This window comes from Ranitomeya variabilis, chromosome 4 (assembly GCF_051348905.1).
Source record: "Ranitomeya variabilis isolate aRanVar5 chromosome 4, aRanVar5.hap1, whole genome shotgun sequence".
NCBI classification, from domain to species: domain Eukaryota; kingdom Metazoa; phylum Chordata; class Amphibia; order Anura; family Dendrobatidae; genus Ranitomeya; species Ranitomeya variabilis.
In genome coordinates this window covers 587,854,111-587,872,927 of record NC_135235.1, presented here as the reverse complement: position 1 = coordinate 587,872,927, position 18,817 = coordinate 587,854,111, and the positions used below count along the sequence as shown (strand labels likewise).

The window sequence follows — 18,817 nt, the reverse complement described above, 5'->3', positions numbered from 1 at the left end:
TGTGGAAAAATCCGCAGAGCTCAAAACTACGTGTGCACATACCCTTAAACATCAGCGATTGGAGGCAGGTGCTGGCTGTGTTAAACAGCTGGCACCCACTGTGAATGTTGAAAGCTCAGCTCCTGAGTCCACACCAAACATGTGCTGCATATAGTTGTTTTCCATCACCAGCACAGCTGGTAAAGGTATGATCCAGGGCCGTATTTGCCACTAGACACTTGAGGGCACGTGCCTAGGGCGGGACGATGCGGGGGGGGGGGGCGGCACCTGAGCAAGTTTTTTTCAGTTTTTTTTTTTTTTAATTAAAGTCCGGGGTCACCTCCCAACCGACTGCCCCCCTGGCCGCCCGCCTGCCTGCCTCCTTGAAGACGTTATACGCACCTTACTCCAGCGATGCCTGGTCTCAGCACTGGCAGCTCGTCCTGTGTGAGCGGTCACATGGTACCACTCATTAAGGTGATGAATATGGACGCATATTCATGACCTTAATGAGCGGTACCACCTGACCGCTCACACAGGAAGAAGGTGCTGTGCCGGGACAGAGATGGAGGGATGTTCGGCACGGTGTGGGAAAGGTGAGTATGACAGCCAGGGAGGACGGGGGGAGGATGAAGAAGGACGGGGAGCCGAGCCATGCAAGATGCAAGATGGGAGCGGGGAGCCGAGACATGCATACAGGATGGGAGGAGGGGTGAGATGAGCCATGCCTACAGGATGGGAGGGGGGTGAGATGAGCCATGCATACAGGAGGGGAGGGGGGAGATGAGCCATGCATACAGGATGAAGGGGTGAGATGAGCCATGCATACAGGATGGGAGGAGGGGTGAGATGAGCCATGCCTACAGGATGGGAGGGGGGGTGAGATGAGCCATGCATACAGGAGGGGAGGGGGGGAGATGAGCAATGCATACAGGAGGGGAGGGGGAGATGAGCAATGCATACAAGATGGGAGAGGGGAGATGAGCCATGCATACAGGATGGAAGGTGGGGGGAGCCGAGCCATGCATACAGGATGGGAGGGGGGAGATGAGCCATGCATACAAGATGGGGGGAGATGAGCCATGCATACAAGATGGGAGGGGCCATTATGCAGTATGGAGCATCATGTGTGGCCATTATACAGTATGGAGCATCATGGGTGGCCATTATACAGTATGGAGCATCATGTGTGGCCATTATACAGTATTGAGCATTATGTGTGGCCATTATACAGTATGGAGCATCATGTGGGGCCATTATACAGTATAGATCATGTGTGGCCACTATACAGTATGGAGCATCATGTGTGGCCATTATACAGTATTGAGCATCATGTGGGGTCATTATACAGTATGGAGCATCATGTGGGGTCATTATACAGTATGGAGCACTGTGTGGCCATTATACAGTATTGAGCATCATGTGGGGTTATTATACAGTACTGAGAATTGTGTGGGGTCATTATACAGTATGCAGCATCATGTGGGGCCATTATACAGTATGGAACACTGTGTGGCCATTATACAGTATGGAGCATCATGTGTGGCCATTATACAGTACGTAGCATCATGTGGGGCCATTATACAGTATGGAGCACTGTGTGGCCATTATACAGTATGGAGCATCATGTGGGGCCATTATACAGTATTGAGCATCATGTGGGGCCATTATACAGTATGGAGCACTGTGTGGCCATTATACAGTATTGAGCATCATGTGGGGCCATTATACAGTATTGAGCATCGTGTGGGGTCATTATACAGTATGGAGCATATGTGGGGTCATTATACAGTATGGAGCACTCTGTGGCCATTATACAGTATTGAGCATCATGTGGGGCAATTATACAGTACTGAGAATTGTGTGGGGTCATTATACAGTATGCAGCATCATGTGGGGCCATTATACAGTATGGAACACTGTGTGGCCATTATACAGTAGGGAGCATCATGTGTGGCCATTATACAGTACGCAGCATCATGTGGGGCCATTATACAGTATGGAGCACTGTGGGACCATTATACAGTATGGAGCACTGTGTGGCCATTATACAGTATGGAGCATCATGTGGGGCCATTATACAGTATTGAGCATCATGTGGGGTCATTATACAGTATGGAGCACTGTGTGGCCATTATACAGTATTGAGCATCATGTGGGGCCATTATACAGTATTGAGCATCGTGTGGGGTCATTATACAGTATGAAGCATATGTGTGGCCATTATACAGTACGCAGCATCATGTGGGGCCATTGTATAGTATGGAGCACTGTGTGGCATTATACAGTATAGAGCATCATGTGTGGCCATTATACAGTATTGAGCATCATGTGGGGTCGTTATACAGTATGGAGCACTGTGTGGCCATTTTTTTGTGTTTATAATTATTGTTTATGAAACAGTGTGATCAGCAGTACTAAATGGGTGTGGTTGGGGAGTGGATATGGGTGTGACTAGTCGTGAAATAGGTGTGGTCAGAGGCATGGCCTAAAATTTGCCACTTTGTCCCACTTTCCCTTCTTCAAAAGTTGGGAGGTATGATACTGCATTTGCCGGATCGCTGTATTGTAGTATCACAGTGCACAGAAAAAGTGCCATAGTGCCTAATTATGCAGGTAAAAACCAGGTGAAAAAAGTCACAATAATTAAAAATAGCTCTTGGAATAAGTTAGCGAGCACTGTGTACATGTCTGCACTCAGGGATGTGAAATGATGTCACAGTGAGGCCGGTTTCACACGTCAGTGGCTCCGGTACGTGAGGTGACAGTTTCCTCACGTACCGGAGACACTGACACACGTAGACCCATAAAAATCAATGCATCTGTGCAGATGTCATTGATTTTTTGCGGACCGTGTCTCCGTGTGCCAAACACGGAGACATGTCAGTGTTCGTGGGAGCGCACGTTTTACACGGACCCAATAGAGTCAATGGGTCCGCGTAAAACACGGACCTCACACGGACATTCTCCGTCTGGGGTCCGTGTGCGTGCAGGAGACAGCGCTACAGTAAGCGCTGTCCCCCCCACATGGTGCTGAAGCCGGTATTCATATCTTCCCTGTAGCAGCGTTTGCTATAGAGAAAATATGAAGAATAGTGTTAAAAATAAAGATCCATGTGTCCGCCGCCCTCCCACCCCCTGTGCGCCCCCCCGCTGGTCAGAAAATACTTACCCGCTCCCTCGCTCCTTCCTGGTCTGGCCGCGCCTCCTACTGTATGCGGCCACGTGGGGCCGATCATTTACAATCATGAATAGTCGGCTCCGCCCCTATGGGAGGTGGAGCCACATATTCATGACTGTAAATGATCGGGCCCACGTGACCGCATGCAGGAGAAGCCGCGGCCAGACCAGGAAGCAGCGAGGGAGCGGGTAAGTATTTTCTGACCAGCGGGGGGGGGCGCACAGGGGGTGGGGGGGCGCACAGGGGGTGGGGGGGCGCCGGACACATGGATCTTTATTTTAAACACTATTCTTCATATTTTCTCTACAGCAAACGTTGCTGCAGGGAAGATATGAATCGCAGCTTCAGCACCATGCAGAGTGGGTACCACACGCTCCGTGTGGTACCCACTCGCCATACGGGCGGCACACGTGTGCCGCACGTATGGCATCCGTGAGTTCCCAGGCACATGGACACGGATAACTCCGGTACCGATTTATTCCGGTACCGGAATTATCTGGACGTGTGGGACAGCCCTGAGTGAAGGAAGCCAGATGTATTGCTGCATGTTAGGCCGGTTTCACACGTCAGTGGCTCCGGTACGAGTGGTGACAGTTTCCTCACGTACCGGAGACACTGACTCACGTAGACACATTAAAATAAATGTGTCTCTGCACATGTCAGCGTGTTTTCACGGACCGTGTGTCCGTTTGCAAAACACGGAGACATGTCAGTGTTCGTGGGAGCGCACGGATCACACGGACCCATTAAAGTCAATGGGTCCGTGTAAACACGTATCGCACACGGATGCTGTCCGTGTGCCATCCGTGTGCTGTCCGTGTGCGTTTTTCCTGTCATAGGGTTAAAATTGTAAAAATTGTTGCAATACACGGACACGGACACACGTACAGCACACGTACAGCACACAGACAGCACACGGACCCTAAAAACGTACTCACGGACATCACACGGATCCCACACAGATGGCCTACGTGAGCACACGGACACATGGACACAGATAACTCTGGTACCATTTTCTCCGGTACCAAAATTATCTGGACGTGTGAGACTGGCCTTAGATGGCATTGAAAACGCTATCTTGCTAAAGGGCAAATGTACTGGCAAGAACAGCACCACTCTATAGATAGGCAGGAATGGTCCCAAGCTGCAAGGCAAATCTAGGAATGACCCAAGACAATTACAGGGAAACCCCCTTGGATTTTGGTACCCAGAATCACAGGTCAAAAAATGATTTATAAAAACATGTCTTGAGAGTGGGGCCTGGTTAGTACTTGAATGGGAGATGCCTGTGAATACCAAATGTTGTTTGCGATGTACATCACTATTTACATTTAGAATTATTAGAATTGATCCCTTTATGTTTTTGTTTTTTTTGCACAAAAATTCTGCTGTGTGTAACTGTCCAAGCAAAGTGGATGTGATTTCATGAGAACTGCGCCCCTGGTGGTCCAAAGATGCGGCTGAACTGTGTGGTTCTGGTGATTTTTTTTCTCGCTTGTCTTCTATGTGGAGCCTAAAAAAAAGTATGTAAAGAACTGCAGTTACTTTTTAAGTGCAGAATCAAAGCTTTTCTGTACTATAAAAACACATTAAAAATGCGGCTTCACATCTGCACCAAAAACCAAATCATATACTAGCGAAAAAAAGAGGAGCATGGATACTCAACTTTGTAAGAAAATACTACATTTTATTTGAAGATACAAAAAAATATATCATACAGACAAAATAAAACAGCATGACAGAATACATAAAAAAAATTCCAGCATGCGGACAGGAGGAAAAGCAACCAGTACACTGGGGGATAGGGCACGCTACCAAATACGACCTGGGTAAGTCTGGAATAGTTCAAAAAAGGACCTATATGCTTGCCATAAGAAAAAGTCTCAGAGGGAACAACGCCCTCTACACATAATAAGTATACATGTCCCAATATAACTAGTATCATGTGACCAGTAAGAACTTACCCATTATGAATCGCGGTCTGTGTGTTGCCTTCCCACGACCCCTGACGCGCGTTTCGCACGATGGCTTTTTCAAAGGGGAGGTGACAAGGGTGTCTTGCTATAACTGCACCATTTATAGGAAGTCGGATATCAAGTTTAATTGGCGCATGCGCATCTAAGCCCCGCACATAAAATAGTGCAATCTCGATTGGCGTCATTGTGCGGCGTGTGTGTGGGCGGAAAACCGCCTATGGTACCAATATACATCCGCGCCGCACAACACATGGACGCCGTGGAGATTAGACACTGTCAGGTGAGTAGAATTGCGCATGCACACTGCTTGTGCCGATGTTCCCGGAAGTCTATACTACCTGGCCCGGAAATGTATGTGTCCTAGTGCGCCTGCGTGTAACGTGCATCTAGTATCTCCAGATCCACAGCTACGTTACCATGGAAATTCGGGTAAATATGCACGTGCGCACATCGAGTGATATAACCAACGGGATGTAAAGAGTTAGTTACCATCACAATCCCGTGCCTATACATAACCAATACTCCATGTACCTAAATTAAGTTTTAGAGTATATGTCCGTATGCCAGGATGTAAACCCTAAAAATACCCACACAGAGATCTAAGTGAGAATATAATAATACCAGATATATATATCTAAAACACCATATACACTAAAAAACAAGGATCAAGCCATAAGCAATCAATACGTGTAGCATCTAGAATACCTGATCCAAACAGGAGTAACTATGAGTAACCATCCATAACATAAAACCCAGTGTAAAATAAATCAGATGTCTAGATATAAAATCTAGAACAGAGTGGAAAATATCAAAAAGTTTTTTTCCCCATATAAAACCATAATGATTATAACAAAGAGATATGTTTACAAAAACAGATACATATGTGTCAAAAACTTAAACCCTCAACAAAGAGGATCAGACAGAAGAAGGATTATAAATTAAGCTACATTTCTACTTCCAACTGTCGATGGGACATGATGCGAGAGATCTTGGAAAAGCATTGGTCGATACTACGTAGCGACAATGTTTTGGCTGCTCATCTATCAGAGTCTCCACAGATGACACAGAGAAGGAGCAAAAATCTGAGAGACCATTTAGTAAGCAGCCACTACGTGGCGAAACAAGTAACCATTTTCAATCAGGGAAGTAAGAGATTGGGATGTTTCCCGTGCGGATCGTGCGTGGCATGCCCCAACATAAGAAGGTGTGGAACCTTTAAATCCTCTGATGGGAGAAGGGAATATAAAATTAGGGAATATATTTCCTGTAAGACATCTTATGTGATATATTATGCCATCTGTCCCTGCTCCCTAATATATGTGGGTCTCACCTCAAGAGAACTCAGGGTGAGGACCCGGGAACATGTCCGCGAAATTAAAGCGGCCAAAGTGTCCGATATTTCAATTTTGAAGACCTTGCCCAGGCACTTCAGGGAACACCATGGATGTGACCCCAGGGGGCTGGAAGTAAGGGGTATCGACTGCGTCCATGGAGGTATCAGGGGCGGTAATTTGAAAAAAATCCTCGCCCAACGCGAATGTAGGTGGATCACTATTCTCGACACAATATCACCAAAGGGTCTAAACGAGAAGATTACATTTGTCCCTTTTTTATGATCCACACGTTTTCTGATACTTTAGGTGTCATCTTTTGTCATTTCTTGTCTCTCCACCCCGGGGGTTCCTGTCCCTATGGTTTGCTCTATGTATATTTGGATAAGTTATAGTTATAAAATCTATATATCCTGGAGCCCTGCATGTATTTTAACTATGTGTGTCTTTCGTCATTTTAATCATTTTTTATTTATGTATATTTCTCGTAGCATGTTTTTCCACATGTGATATGCAAATTTCTGCACCAGTCCTTCGGAGTTGGATATCAGGATTGTTCCACAATACAGAAGAACACAATCTACTGACACCTGCACTGAGCACTTTGCTGGGATTTGAACTGGATGAAGGAGGAACCCTTAGGGGGACTTTTTCTACATATATATTCTATATTTTCACCATTTATGTTGTATTTATTATTTTTTGATTTTGTGTTTTTACACGTTTATGTTTTTGTTGGTACACTTCATTGACATATATTATTCATGGAATTTTTTGGTATTTATCATTATTCTCCAGATTTGATATCTGGATATATGGTTTATTTCACACATGGTGTTACCTTATAGTCACTTATGCACTTTGATACACATATGTACGTGTGTGTCGAATGCAGTGATCCACGCATTTTTGACACATATGTATCTGTTTTTGTAAACATATCTCTTTGTTATAATCATTATGGTTTTATATGGGGAAAAAAACTTTTTGATATTTTCCACTCTTTTCTAGATTTTATATCTAGACATCTGATTTATTTTACACTGGGTTTTATGTTATGGATGGTTACTCATAGTTACTCCTGTTTGGATCAGGTATTCTAGATGCTACACGTATTGATTGCTTATGGCTTGATCCTTGTTTTTTAGTGTATATGGTGTTTTAGATATATATATCTGGTATTATTATATTCTCACTTAGATCTCTGTGTGGGTATTTTTAGGGTTTACATCCTGGCATACGGACATATACTCTAAAACTTAATTTAGGTACATGGAGTATTGGTTATGTATAGGCACGGGATTGTGATGGTAACTAACTCTTTACATCCCGTTGGTTATATCACTCGATGTGCGCACGTGCATATTTACCCGAATTTCCATGGTAACTTAGCTGTGGATCTGGAGATACTAGATGCCCGTTACACGCAGGCGCACTAGGACACATACATTTCCGGGCCAGGTAGTATAGACTTCCGGGAACATCGGCACAAGCAGTGCGCATGCGCAATTCTACTCACCTGACATTGTCTAATCTCCACGGCGTCCATGTGTTGTGCGGCGCGGATGTATATTGGTACCATAGGCGGTTTTCCGCCCACACACACGCCGCACAATGACGCCAATCGAGATTGCACTATTTTATGTGCGGGGCTTAGATGCGCATGCGCCAATTAAACTTGATATCCGACTTCCTATAAATGGTGCAGTTGTAGCAAGACACCCTTGTCACCTCCCCTTTGAAAAAGCCATCGTGCGAAACGCACATCAGGGGTCGTGGGAAGGCAACACACAGACCGCGATTCATAATGGGTAAGTTCTTACTGGTCACATGATACTAGTTATATTGGGATATGTATACTTATTATGTGTAGAGGGCGTTGTTCCCTCTGAGACTTTTTCTTATGGCAAGCATATAGGTCCTTTTTTGAACTATTCCAGACTTACCCAGGTCGTATTTGGTAGCGTGCCCTATCCCCCAGTGTACTGGTTGCTTTTCCTCCTGTCCGCATGCTGGAATTTTTTTATGTATTCTGTCATGCTGTTTTATTTTGTCTGTATGATATATTTTTTGTATCTTCAAATAAAATTTAGTATTTTCTTACAAAGTTGAGTATCCATGCTCCTCTTTTTTTTGCTAGTATATGATATGTTTTCTTTGGGAGTGATGCTCCTCTAGACTTATCCTGACATTGGGAGAGTGTTTTTTGACTATTTAATATGCTCTCGGCCATTTATAGATGCTTATTGATTATTGTGTATACCAAAAACCAAATGCAACAAATAAAGGGGAGACAAACTTATTCTGTAGTTTGGTGCGGATCCTGCAGAAAACAAAAACACAACATTTCTACAATGTGTGAACACGGCCTTACAGACACAAAAAAGTCCAATATCGTATAGTGAAGCTACATAAAGATGAGAAAGTACTGGCGACTCTGACTGTGAAGGAAGGAGCAAAAAATAAATCCACAGATCCCAACTATGGATGAGCAGGACGCACAGATGACATCGCTCCAACCTTGGCTGATCAAAAGCCGCACTGGGGACCCTGGAAGGTTAGAGATTCGTAGCCTCACGTACAGACGCCAGGTACCACTGACTTGCACACTGGACCAGAGACTTGTGAATCCATCCACGCATCTCTATTCCCAACCATTCCAAATACACCCAATTTGGGTCTACACCCTGCAGTGTCGGGCGTCTGCTGAATGTCCCTCACTACCAGCGCCCCTCTGACATCTCCTCCTGCCAGGGGAGAAAGCAATGGTAATTGGGTGTGGATTGTGGTGTGGCCAAAACTTCATCATCTGTCCCTCTTTCTGCTCTTGAAAAGTTGGGAGGTAGGTTTACCTGCATAATTAAACCCTGTTTCAGTGCATTGTGATCCTACAATATCTTCACCTACAGACATTTTTTATGTATTTGCCCATGGTGACATATCTGTATATTGTATATTCACCTTGTAAATGGATTTTTACACCATTGTATAATCACTTTCCCTTTAGTCATATGGCATTTGTGTCCTATCACTGCTTGAGAAAGATTCACACCTCAGAACCGAAACATTATCACTGCCACTATGGGCTAATAAATGGGTTTCAGCCATATTGCTTGTGCGCTGCCTGCATAATCATTATTTGTTATGTATTATGCTGGATTTATTACACACTGATACATTTTCCAAGAGCTATAATAAATTGTCTGATAACTGATAATAAATAAACCAGAAAATGGGAGTGAAGATGTCGGATATCACAATTTTCCTATAGAAGCCCAGTAGCAGCAGTGTACACAGGTGCTACAGCTCTCACAGCACACACGTACACAACTCCATCGTTACATACACGATAATGTACTGCATTCAGTCATATTTATACAAATTTTCCAGCAAACCCTTATACTTTTCAATATCTCCCCTCACAACGATCTCTGTAGCCTCAAAGTGGGGACGAAGACGCCATTTTTTATTTTCTCACCTTGTCACATTCCTGGTTTCAGCTGCATACACCGACACAATGAGCCCCGCCTTCCACTTGTTCCCTGAGGGCGGAGGCTCCGCTCCTTGCTTGAATCAGTGACATCACACATGCAGCGCTGGTTCTATAAATACGCCATTCCTGAGGTAAATGGAGCTAGTGTAGGAAGGAGCGGGCTGAGGTGAGGCTGGGAGGGAGCGCGTTGAGGTGAGTCTGAGAGAAAGCAGGCTGAGGTGAGGCTAGCAGGGAGCAGGCTGAGGTGAGGCTGGGAGGGAGCAAACTGAGGTGAGGCTGGGAGAAAGCAGACTGAGGTGAGGCTGGGAGGGAGCAAACTGAGGTGAGGCTGGGAAGGAGCGGCCTGAAGTAAGGCTGGGGGAGAGTGGGCTGACGCAGCATTGGACTGGATCACCTTGGGCCCACCAGAGAAAATCATTCTTGGGGCCCACTCTGTAGCTACATAAAAATAAATGCAAGACCACGAATTGTGCGGTAAAACGCGCTAATATCAGGGTATAATATAAGATAGTACACGTTTTAATGATATAGCAGCGGTTGGGGTAGCCCCCTCATAGAATATAATGTAGAACCCCTCATAGAAGTAGCCACCTCATAAAATATAATGCAGCCCCCTCATAGAATATAATGTAACCCTCTCATAGAATATAATGCAGCCCCCTCATAGAATATAATGTAGCCCACTCATAGAATATAAAGTAGCCTCCTCATAAAATATAATGCAGCCCTCATAGTATAATGCAGCCCCCTCATAGAATATAAAGTAGTCCCCTCATAGAACATAATGCCGCCCTCATATAGTATAATGCAGCCCCATCATAAATAATAATGTAGCCACCCTCATAGAATATAATGTAGCCCCCTCATAGAATATAATGCAGCCCTCTCATAGGGTATAATGCAGACAGAGTCATATAGTATAATGCAGCCCCCCACAGAATATAATGTAGTATTATGAGTATAATGCAATCCCCTAAGGTATAATGTAGCCCCCTCATAGAGTTTAATGCAGCCCCCTCATAGGGTATAATGCAGCCCCCCTTAGAATATAATGCAGCCCCCTCATAGGGTATAATGCAGCCCTCTCATAGGGTACAATGCATAGAATATAATGTAGCCCCCTTCATATAGTATAATGCACCCCCCACAGAATATAATGTAGCCCCCTCAGAGTAAAATGCAACCGCCTCATAAGGTATAATGCAGCCCCAATAGAATATAATGTAGCCATCCTCATATGGTATAATGCAGCCCCCCTCATAGGGTATAATGCAGCCCCCCTCATAGTGTATAATGCTGCCCCACTCATAAGGTATAATGCTGCCCCCTCACACAGTATAATGCTGCCCCCTCATAGGGTATAATGCAGCCCCCCTCAATGGGTATAATGCTGCGTCCCTCATATAGTATAATGCAACCAGGACTCACTGATATATATTTAAAAAAACAAACACAATACTCACCTCTCCTCCTCATTCCCCGCTGCTCTCAGCTCTGCTCCGGTATCAACAGCTCCACTCACTGCGTCTGCCCGACACACAGTGGGTATGTGATGAAGTGATGTCATCATGCACCAGTTGTGTCAGAGCCAGAGGGGAATGATGGGAGAGGGAGCATCATCTGACGCTCTCTCCGCCATTATTGCTTTCAACAGTATTGGCATCTATGATGTCAATACAGTTGAATGTGACATCCACTGGGCCCCCCTGACTTATGGCCCCATAGTGGCCACTGGGAAAGTGGGGGCCCTGGTCTACCGGCCCTGATAGCGGATAGTGTTAGCCAACCCAGCCCGCTATTAAAGCGAAATGAATATTCACCCCTCTCCAAACCCATGGGGGCATGGTGAAGAGTGAATATTCATTTCTCTTTAGCAGCGGGGACCCACTGCTGCTCTGCTGGCATCGGGGGCCCCCATAGCAGCTGCGTGGTGTGTTGCTGTTAGCGACATGCCACTGGCTGGGAGCCCCTGGAGTAGCGGGGACCCTATGCAGCTGCTGGCCCTGTATGCCAGCAGGTGTCAGTGCCTGTGACCACCGGAGAATCCTTCGGTTCTCCGGTGGGCCAGTCTGACCCTGGGCTAAGGTGAAGCTGAGAGATAGCGGGCTGAGGTGAGGCTGGGAGAGAGCAGTCTGAGGTAAGGCTGGGAGGAAGCGACCGGAGGCGAGTCTGGCAGGGAGCAGGCTGAGGAGAGGTTGGGAGGGAGCGGCCTGAGGTGAGGCTGGGAGGGAGCAGCCTGAGGTGAGGCTGGGAGGGAGCGGACTGAGGTGAGGCTGGGAGAGAGCAGTCTGAGGTAAGGCTGGGAGGAAGCGACCGGAGGCGAGTCTGGCAGGGAGCAGGCTGAGGAGAGGTTGGGAGGGAGCGGCCTGAGGTGAGGCTGGGAGGGAGCAGCCTGAGGTGAGGCTGGGAGGGAGCAGCCTGAGGTGAGGCTGGGAGGGAGCGGACTGAGGTGAGGCTGGGAGAGAGCAGTCTGAGGTAAGGCTGGGAGGAAGCGACCGGAGGCGAGTCCGGGAGGGAGCAGGCTGAGGAGAGGTTGGGAGGGAGCGGCCTGAGGTGAGGCTGGGAGGAAGCGGCCTGAGGCGAGGCTGGGAGGGAGTAGCCTGAGGGGAGGCTGGGAGAGAGCGGGCTGAGGCAAAGCTGGGGGTGAGCGACCTGAGGTGAGGCTGGGAGGGTGATTTAGGCTGGGAGGGAGTAGCCTGAGGCGAGGCTGGAGGGAGCTGCCTGAGGGGAGGCTGGAAGAGAGCAAGCTGAGGTGAGGCTGGGAGGGAGCAGCCTGAGGCGAGGCTGTGAGGGAGCCGTCTGAGGCGAGATTGGGAGAAAGCGGCCTGAGGTGAGGCTGGGAGGGAGGCTATGTCTGTGGCTGGTAGTTGCTCGAGTCTGAATGTGCGCCAACTATAGAAGCATACCGCTTTGTTGTGTATTATATTATTTATTTCTGTCTATTGTTTCTATTGCATGTTTTATGCATTTATTACATACCAGTACATATTTTACAGGTCCCAGTGAATACGAAAAAGACAACAGGTAACCTCTCTTAGTCCAATTAATTAGCCTTCCTCATTAATTTTCTTGCTCTCACAGTTCTCACAATTAATTCTGCACTTGATTTTACAAGTCATTGGTTTCCCAGTTATCCGTCATACACAAGCTGTCGTCAGTCTTGCATGTGATAGATTATGTTCATACTGTGTTTTCTTCCAGCGGTCAAAAATGACTGTTTTTGCAAGTGTAAAATGTTTCAGGAATCACTCCTTTGTTCCGGAGCTTTGTAAATCTGAAATATTAATATTTTTCAAGGTCATTTCCTGAGTGCTTTTTCAAACATGTATTTTTGTTGTTGTTTTTTTAAATCCATTAAATAGTGCTGATTTTTTTTTCTTTGTGTCATTCGGCCTTTTTTTCATTAATCAAACAATGACGAAAACATTAGTTGTTGTTTTTTTTTTTTTTGTTTTTTTTTTATAAAGCGCTTAAAAAGAAGCCTGGGTGTTTTTTTTAGCCTTGTATTGAGCGTCTTCATAGTGTCAAATCCCAGAAGAAAGTATACATCACGTCTTTTAAAAGGTTTGTTTTCTTTTGAAAGGCCTGAAACATTTAAAAGACTGAACATGTGAACAGCGAGTCATTTTTACATAAAAATGAATCAATTTTTTATAGGTGTTTTGTCTGTGCTTTTTTCTATCGTTTTTCGCAAGTAAAAACAGCAGAAAGACACTATATGACCACACCTTTAGGCCATATGTTTTTACTAGCTGTTTCAAGACAGCTAACGCTCGACACGCTCATTTCTATCTAATTAACGCTGCTGGTGATTAAACTAAAGTAAATAATGACAACATTCAATAGCGCTTACGCAGGTGGTAAATTAACTTAAAATGAAGTTGATAACAATAATAATCATAAAAAATCTGAATAATACTTAGGCTATGTCAGAGGCGTAGCTAGGGTTTTAGCTTAGGGGGGGGGGCGAAAAATCTGAGTGGGCCCCTAACCAGGTACCCCTGACAAGAGCTATGTGGTGCACCCTAATTGTGAGCATAGAGGAATATCAGCAGATGACCGCACTCTGACTGAAAAAACATCTATAGACAAAAACGAACACTGATATTACTATATGGAGACCATATAGTGGTAGATACCAGTCTTGCAGACCATATAAAAGATCACTGGACAGTTTTAGATGGTGACTTACAGCTGATGGTCTTTCTTATGGAGTTGTTCACTTTTCCCCTCTTTTCCATCTCGCCCAGAGCAACGTTAAGAACTTCTCCAGCCAGGACTTGTCTGAAGAGATTACAACAAAGACACATCATACGTCTCACATTTCCAGCACCGTCCATATCTATTCCCAACCTGCACAAGCTAATCATTCTGCTGATACCGCAATACACGGAGCCGCTGCTGCCGTATGTGTCCCTATTACTGCACCTGCTGTGTTGTACAATAATGGTGCTGCCCCACATAATAATGCCAACACTGAGCCCCTTACATAGTAATAATGACTCCTTTGTGCTCTCTAGATAATAAAATTCACCCCTAGAAAACACTAATGCCCTGTGCTAGTGCCCTCCACGTTTTGTCCCTAAAAAGTAATAATCCCACATATGACATTTTGATGGTCTCAGTGCTCTGAGTGCCCCAATAACAATAATGTTTAAGTGCCCACTTAACATTTAATAATGTCCCCTAAGTAGCCTCCATGTACAGCTTGACTATACACAGTATGGTGGGCCCACAGCTTTCCTATACACAGTATAATGCCCCTACAGCTCCCCTATACACAATATGATGATTCCACAGCTTCCCTATGCACAGTATGATGTCCCCACTGCTCCCCTATACACAGTATAATGAGCACACAGCTCCCCTCTACACAGTATGATGATTCCACAGCTTCCCTGTACACAGTATGATGTCCCCACTGCTCCCCTATACACAGTATAATGAGCACACAGCTCCCCTCTACACAGTATGATGATTCCACAGCTTCCCTGTACACAGTATGATGTCCCCACTGCTCCCCTATACACAGTATAATGAGCACACAGCTCCCCTCTACACAGTATGATGATTCCACAGCTTCCCTGTACACAGTATGATGTCCCCACTGTTCCCCTATACACAGTATGATGAGCCCACAGCTTTTCTATACACAGTATAATGCCCCCAGAGCTACCCTATAGACAATATTATGATCCCACAGCTTCCCTATACACAGTATAATGCCCCCACAGCTCCCCTATACAAAACACAGCATAATAGTTAATAGTGTTCTGACACCGTGCGTTGCCTGCACTGATAGTCATAATGCCAGGAGGAAATTAACTTCATTCCTCACTGCAGCCTAGGGAGCGGCGCTGATACTGTTTCAGTCACAGCAGCTGTAACTGCGCCTCTTAGGGTATGTGCACACGTTGCGGATAACATTGCGGACTTTTCCATTCGGATTCTGCAAAATCTGCAGGTAAAAACACCCTGCGTTTTACCTGTGGATTCCCAGCGGATTTACTGCGGATTTTGTGCAGATTTTGCCTGTGTTTTTACACCTGCGGAATTGATATGCTGCGAAAAATACAACGCAGCGTTTCCACGCTGTATTTTCCGCAGCATGTGCACTGCGGATTTTGTCTTCCATAGGTTTACATGGTACTGTAAACCTGATGGAAATCCGCTGCGGATCCACAACGTGTGCACATAGCCTAAGGCTATGTGCACAAGTAGGAAGGGTCCCTTGGGGTTCTCCCGCAGCGGATTTGATAAATCTGCAGGGCAAAACCGCTGCGGTTATCCCTGCAGATTTATCGCGGTTTGCCTTGCGGTTTCCGCTGCGGGTTTACTCCTACTATTGACGCTGCATATGCAGCATCAATAGTAATGTTAAAAATAATTTAAAAATGGTTATATACTCATCCTCTGACGTCCCGATCTCCTCGGCACTGCACGTGGCGGTCCGGTTCCAAAGATGCTGTGCGAGAAGGACCTTCGTGACGTCACGGTCATGTGACTGCGAGGTCACCGCAGGTCTTGCTCGCACAGCAACCCTGTGACCGGACGGCCGCGTGCAGCGCTGAGAGGTGAGTATATCATGATTTTTTATTTTAATTCTTTTTTTTTTTTTACACAAATATGGTTCCCAGGGCCTGGAGGAGAGTCTCCTCTCCTCCACCCCGGGTACCATCCACACATGATCAGCTTACTTCCCGCATGGTGGGCATAGCCACATGCGGGAAGTAAGCGGATCAATGCTTTCCTATGTGTGCAGAATCGCTGCGATTCTGCACAAAGAAGTGACATGCTGCGGATTGTAAACCGCTGCGTTCCTGTGCGTTTTTTTCTGCAGCATGTGCACAGCGGTTTCGGTTCCCATAGGTTTACATTGAACTGTAAACTCATTGGAAACTGCTGCGGATCCACAGCTGCAGAAACGCTGTGGATCTGCAGCAAAATGCGCACCGTGTGCCTTAAAGCGCCACTCCAGCGGTGAAATAACAAAAAATGCTGCAGTAATGCTTTAAATGTGATGCAGCTCATGGCTTACCCAGCTGATAAGTATAATATGCCCCCTACCTCCCCTTCCCAGAGAACAACTATTACATGCGATGGAGTGCGTATAGTCTCTTAACAAAACCGTATAATAATCAGCCCCTCAGTGTTGTTGCCCCTCACCCACCTCAGACCTCACAATACCCTTATCTTCTCACATTCACCCCCCCAGTGCCCTGTCCCCCTCCCCCACCTAAGCCCCCACAACACCCCCATCCTCTCACATTTACCCCCCAGTGACTGACATACCTATCAATTTAATGCATTTTATCCCCAGGACCCCACTTACCAATGACGTTTGCAGCAGGACCAGGAAGTATCTGAGTGAAATGCAGGTGGGCGCTAGGACCCAGCGTAACTGCCCTAAGCCAATCACAGCGTGCACACGGAGGGAAGAAACCTGCAGCCTGGCCCTGGGAGGAGGTCGGTCAGCACAATACAGTGCAGGAGGGAGATTTGCAACTGGCCACTGTGCTGCCAGCGTGCAGAATCTCCGTCAGGCAGGGGAGCAGGCATTTTACTGCTCTCCTCCTGTGCTGTCTTGTGCCTCATCACGGAAGTGGCCTTGGCTCCCGGTGGACCCCTTCATGTGACAGGGCCCGGGGCGATGGCCCCCTCTGCCCCCCCCCCAGTAGCTACGCTACTGGGCTATGTGCACACGTTCAGAAATTCGTGCAGAAAATTCCTGAGAAAAACCTGAAATTTTCTGCAAGAAATCTGCATGCGTTTTTTGCGCGTTTTTGCCGTGTTGTTGGTGCGTTTTTGATGCGTCTTTGATGCGTTTTTTTCCGGACATTTCCCAATGCATTTTACAGTGGGAAATCCGCAAAAAGCCGCAAAATTAAGGAACATGCTGCGTTTTTTACCACGATGCGTTTTTTCGCGGAAAAAAACATCATGTGCACGAAACATGCGGAATTCATTCTAAATTATGGGATGCATATTGTATGTTTTTTAGCGGTTTTATAGCGTTTTTATCGGGGAAAAACGCGAAAAATCAGCAACGTGTGCAGACAGCCTAATAATACATTTTATTCACAGTGTAAAATCAAAAACAAACTGGATTCAGTAAGATGTGCGTTTTTTATTCATTCCAGCATCTAAACAAATTTCATAATGAAACATAAATTAAGTTAAAAAAAATTTCTCTGTAAACACAATTAAATGTATAGTCACTTTCGTCATTTTCAAAGATCTTTCCTTGACTTCCACCAGGTACAATTTGAACTGAAAGACCTTTACAACTTGTTACTCTAGAGAATGCAGTGTATAGTTGACCATGTATAGTACCACTTCCGGAGCACGACGCAAACTGCAATTTTTCCTTCCAAAAGTGAGATGCACCGCAATCACTACACGTAATGTCTCGCTTTCCCATGTGGTGTTCACTGGGTATATTCTCTGGATTTCTTGCTGCATACCTCGAAGGTGGTGGCAGTTTACATCGACGGGCATTGTTGTTTTCAACTTCTGCAGGTGTCAAATTCCTTCTTCGTTGACGGTATATATATCATCTTCCCTTCTTTCTGTCACTGGGTTGATATAAACCTTGTGATATCTCTCTCTGTCCTTATCTCCTTATCAATCTGCTCGGGTGTTCGTTGTTGATAACCAATCCTACAATTTAGTCGATATTGTTGCTGTCGATCAGCTACTGCATCTTTTCCTGCGGCCTGTGAGATGGACCTGGCGACTCTTCTTGGCTCATTTTGTTTGGGAGAATGTGGATGCAATTAAATGTACGTTTACCTTGGCTGAAGTGGTTGAATTACATAGAAAGGAAGTGCTGCGTGTGGAAATGAGTGGGGACAGAGCCTCGTGTGGTAATGTGTGTGGACGGAGCCTCATGTGGTAATGTGTGAGGACGGAGCCTCATATGGTAATGTGTGAGGACAGAGCCTAATATGGTAATGTGTGGGGACAGAGCCTCGTGTGGTAATGTGTGTGGACGGAGCCTCATGTGGTAATGTGTGAGGACGGAGCCTCATATGGTAATGTGTGAGGACAGAGCCTAATATGGTAATGTGTGGGGACAGAGCCTCGTGTGGTAATGTGTGTGGACGGAGCCTCATGTGGTAATGTGTGAGGACGGAGCCTCATATGGTAATGTGTGAGGACGGAGCCTAATATGGTAATGTGTGGGGACAGAGCCTCGTGTGGTAATGTGTGGGGATGCAGCCTCGTGTGGTAATGTGTGAGGACGGAGCCTCATGTGGTAATGTGTGGGGATGGAGCCTCGTCTGGTAATGTGTGGGGACGGAGCCTCGTGTGGTAATGTGTGGGGACGGAGCCTCGTGTGATAATGTGTGGGGAC

At 46.0% G+C, this 18,817-nt stretch overlaps 1 protein-coding gene and 1 long non-coding RNA gene across 5 annotated transcripts in view; one reads left to right on the top strand and one right to left on the bottom strand.

Moving 5' to 3' along the window:
- Positions 1-10,016: 10,016 nt before the first annotated feature.
- The window catches only part of SPO11 (SPO11 initiator of meiotic double strand breaks), a 137,623-nt gene continuing 128,822 nt past the window's right edge, over positions 10,017-18,817 (top strand). For 2 of the 4 annotated variants that reach the window (XM_077253140.1, XM_077253144.1), the window contains exons 1-2: positions 10,017-10,091; positions 12,957-12,984. In XM_077253140.1, the coding sequence (XP_077109255.1) occupies positions 10,056-10,091; positions 12,957-12,984 (64 nt within the window). In that variant the 5' untranslated portion in view covers positions 10,017-10,055. The other 2 variants (XM_077253142.1, XM_077253141.1) reach the window with 2 other exon arrangements.
- LOC143765935 (uncharacterized) lies at positions 13,149-14,221 on the bottom strand. The gene is made up of 2 exons (XR_013213480.1): positions 14,153-14,221; positions 13,149-13,545 (listed from the first exon to the last, which is right to left on the bottom strand). It is a non-coding gene; the product is annotated as an uncharacterized LOC143765935 (long non-coding RNA).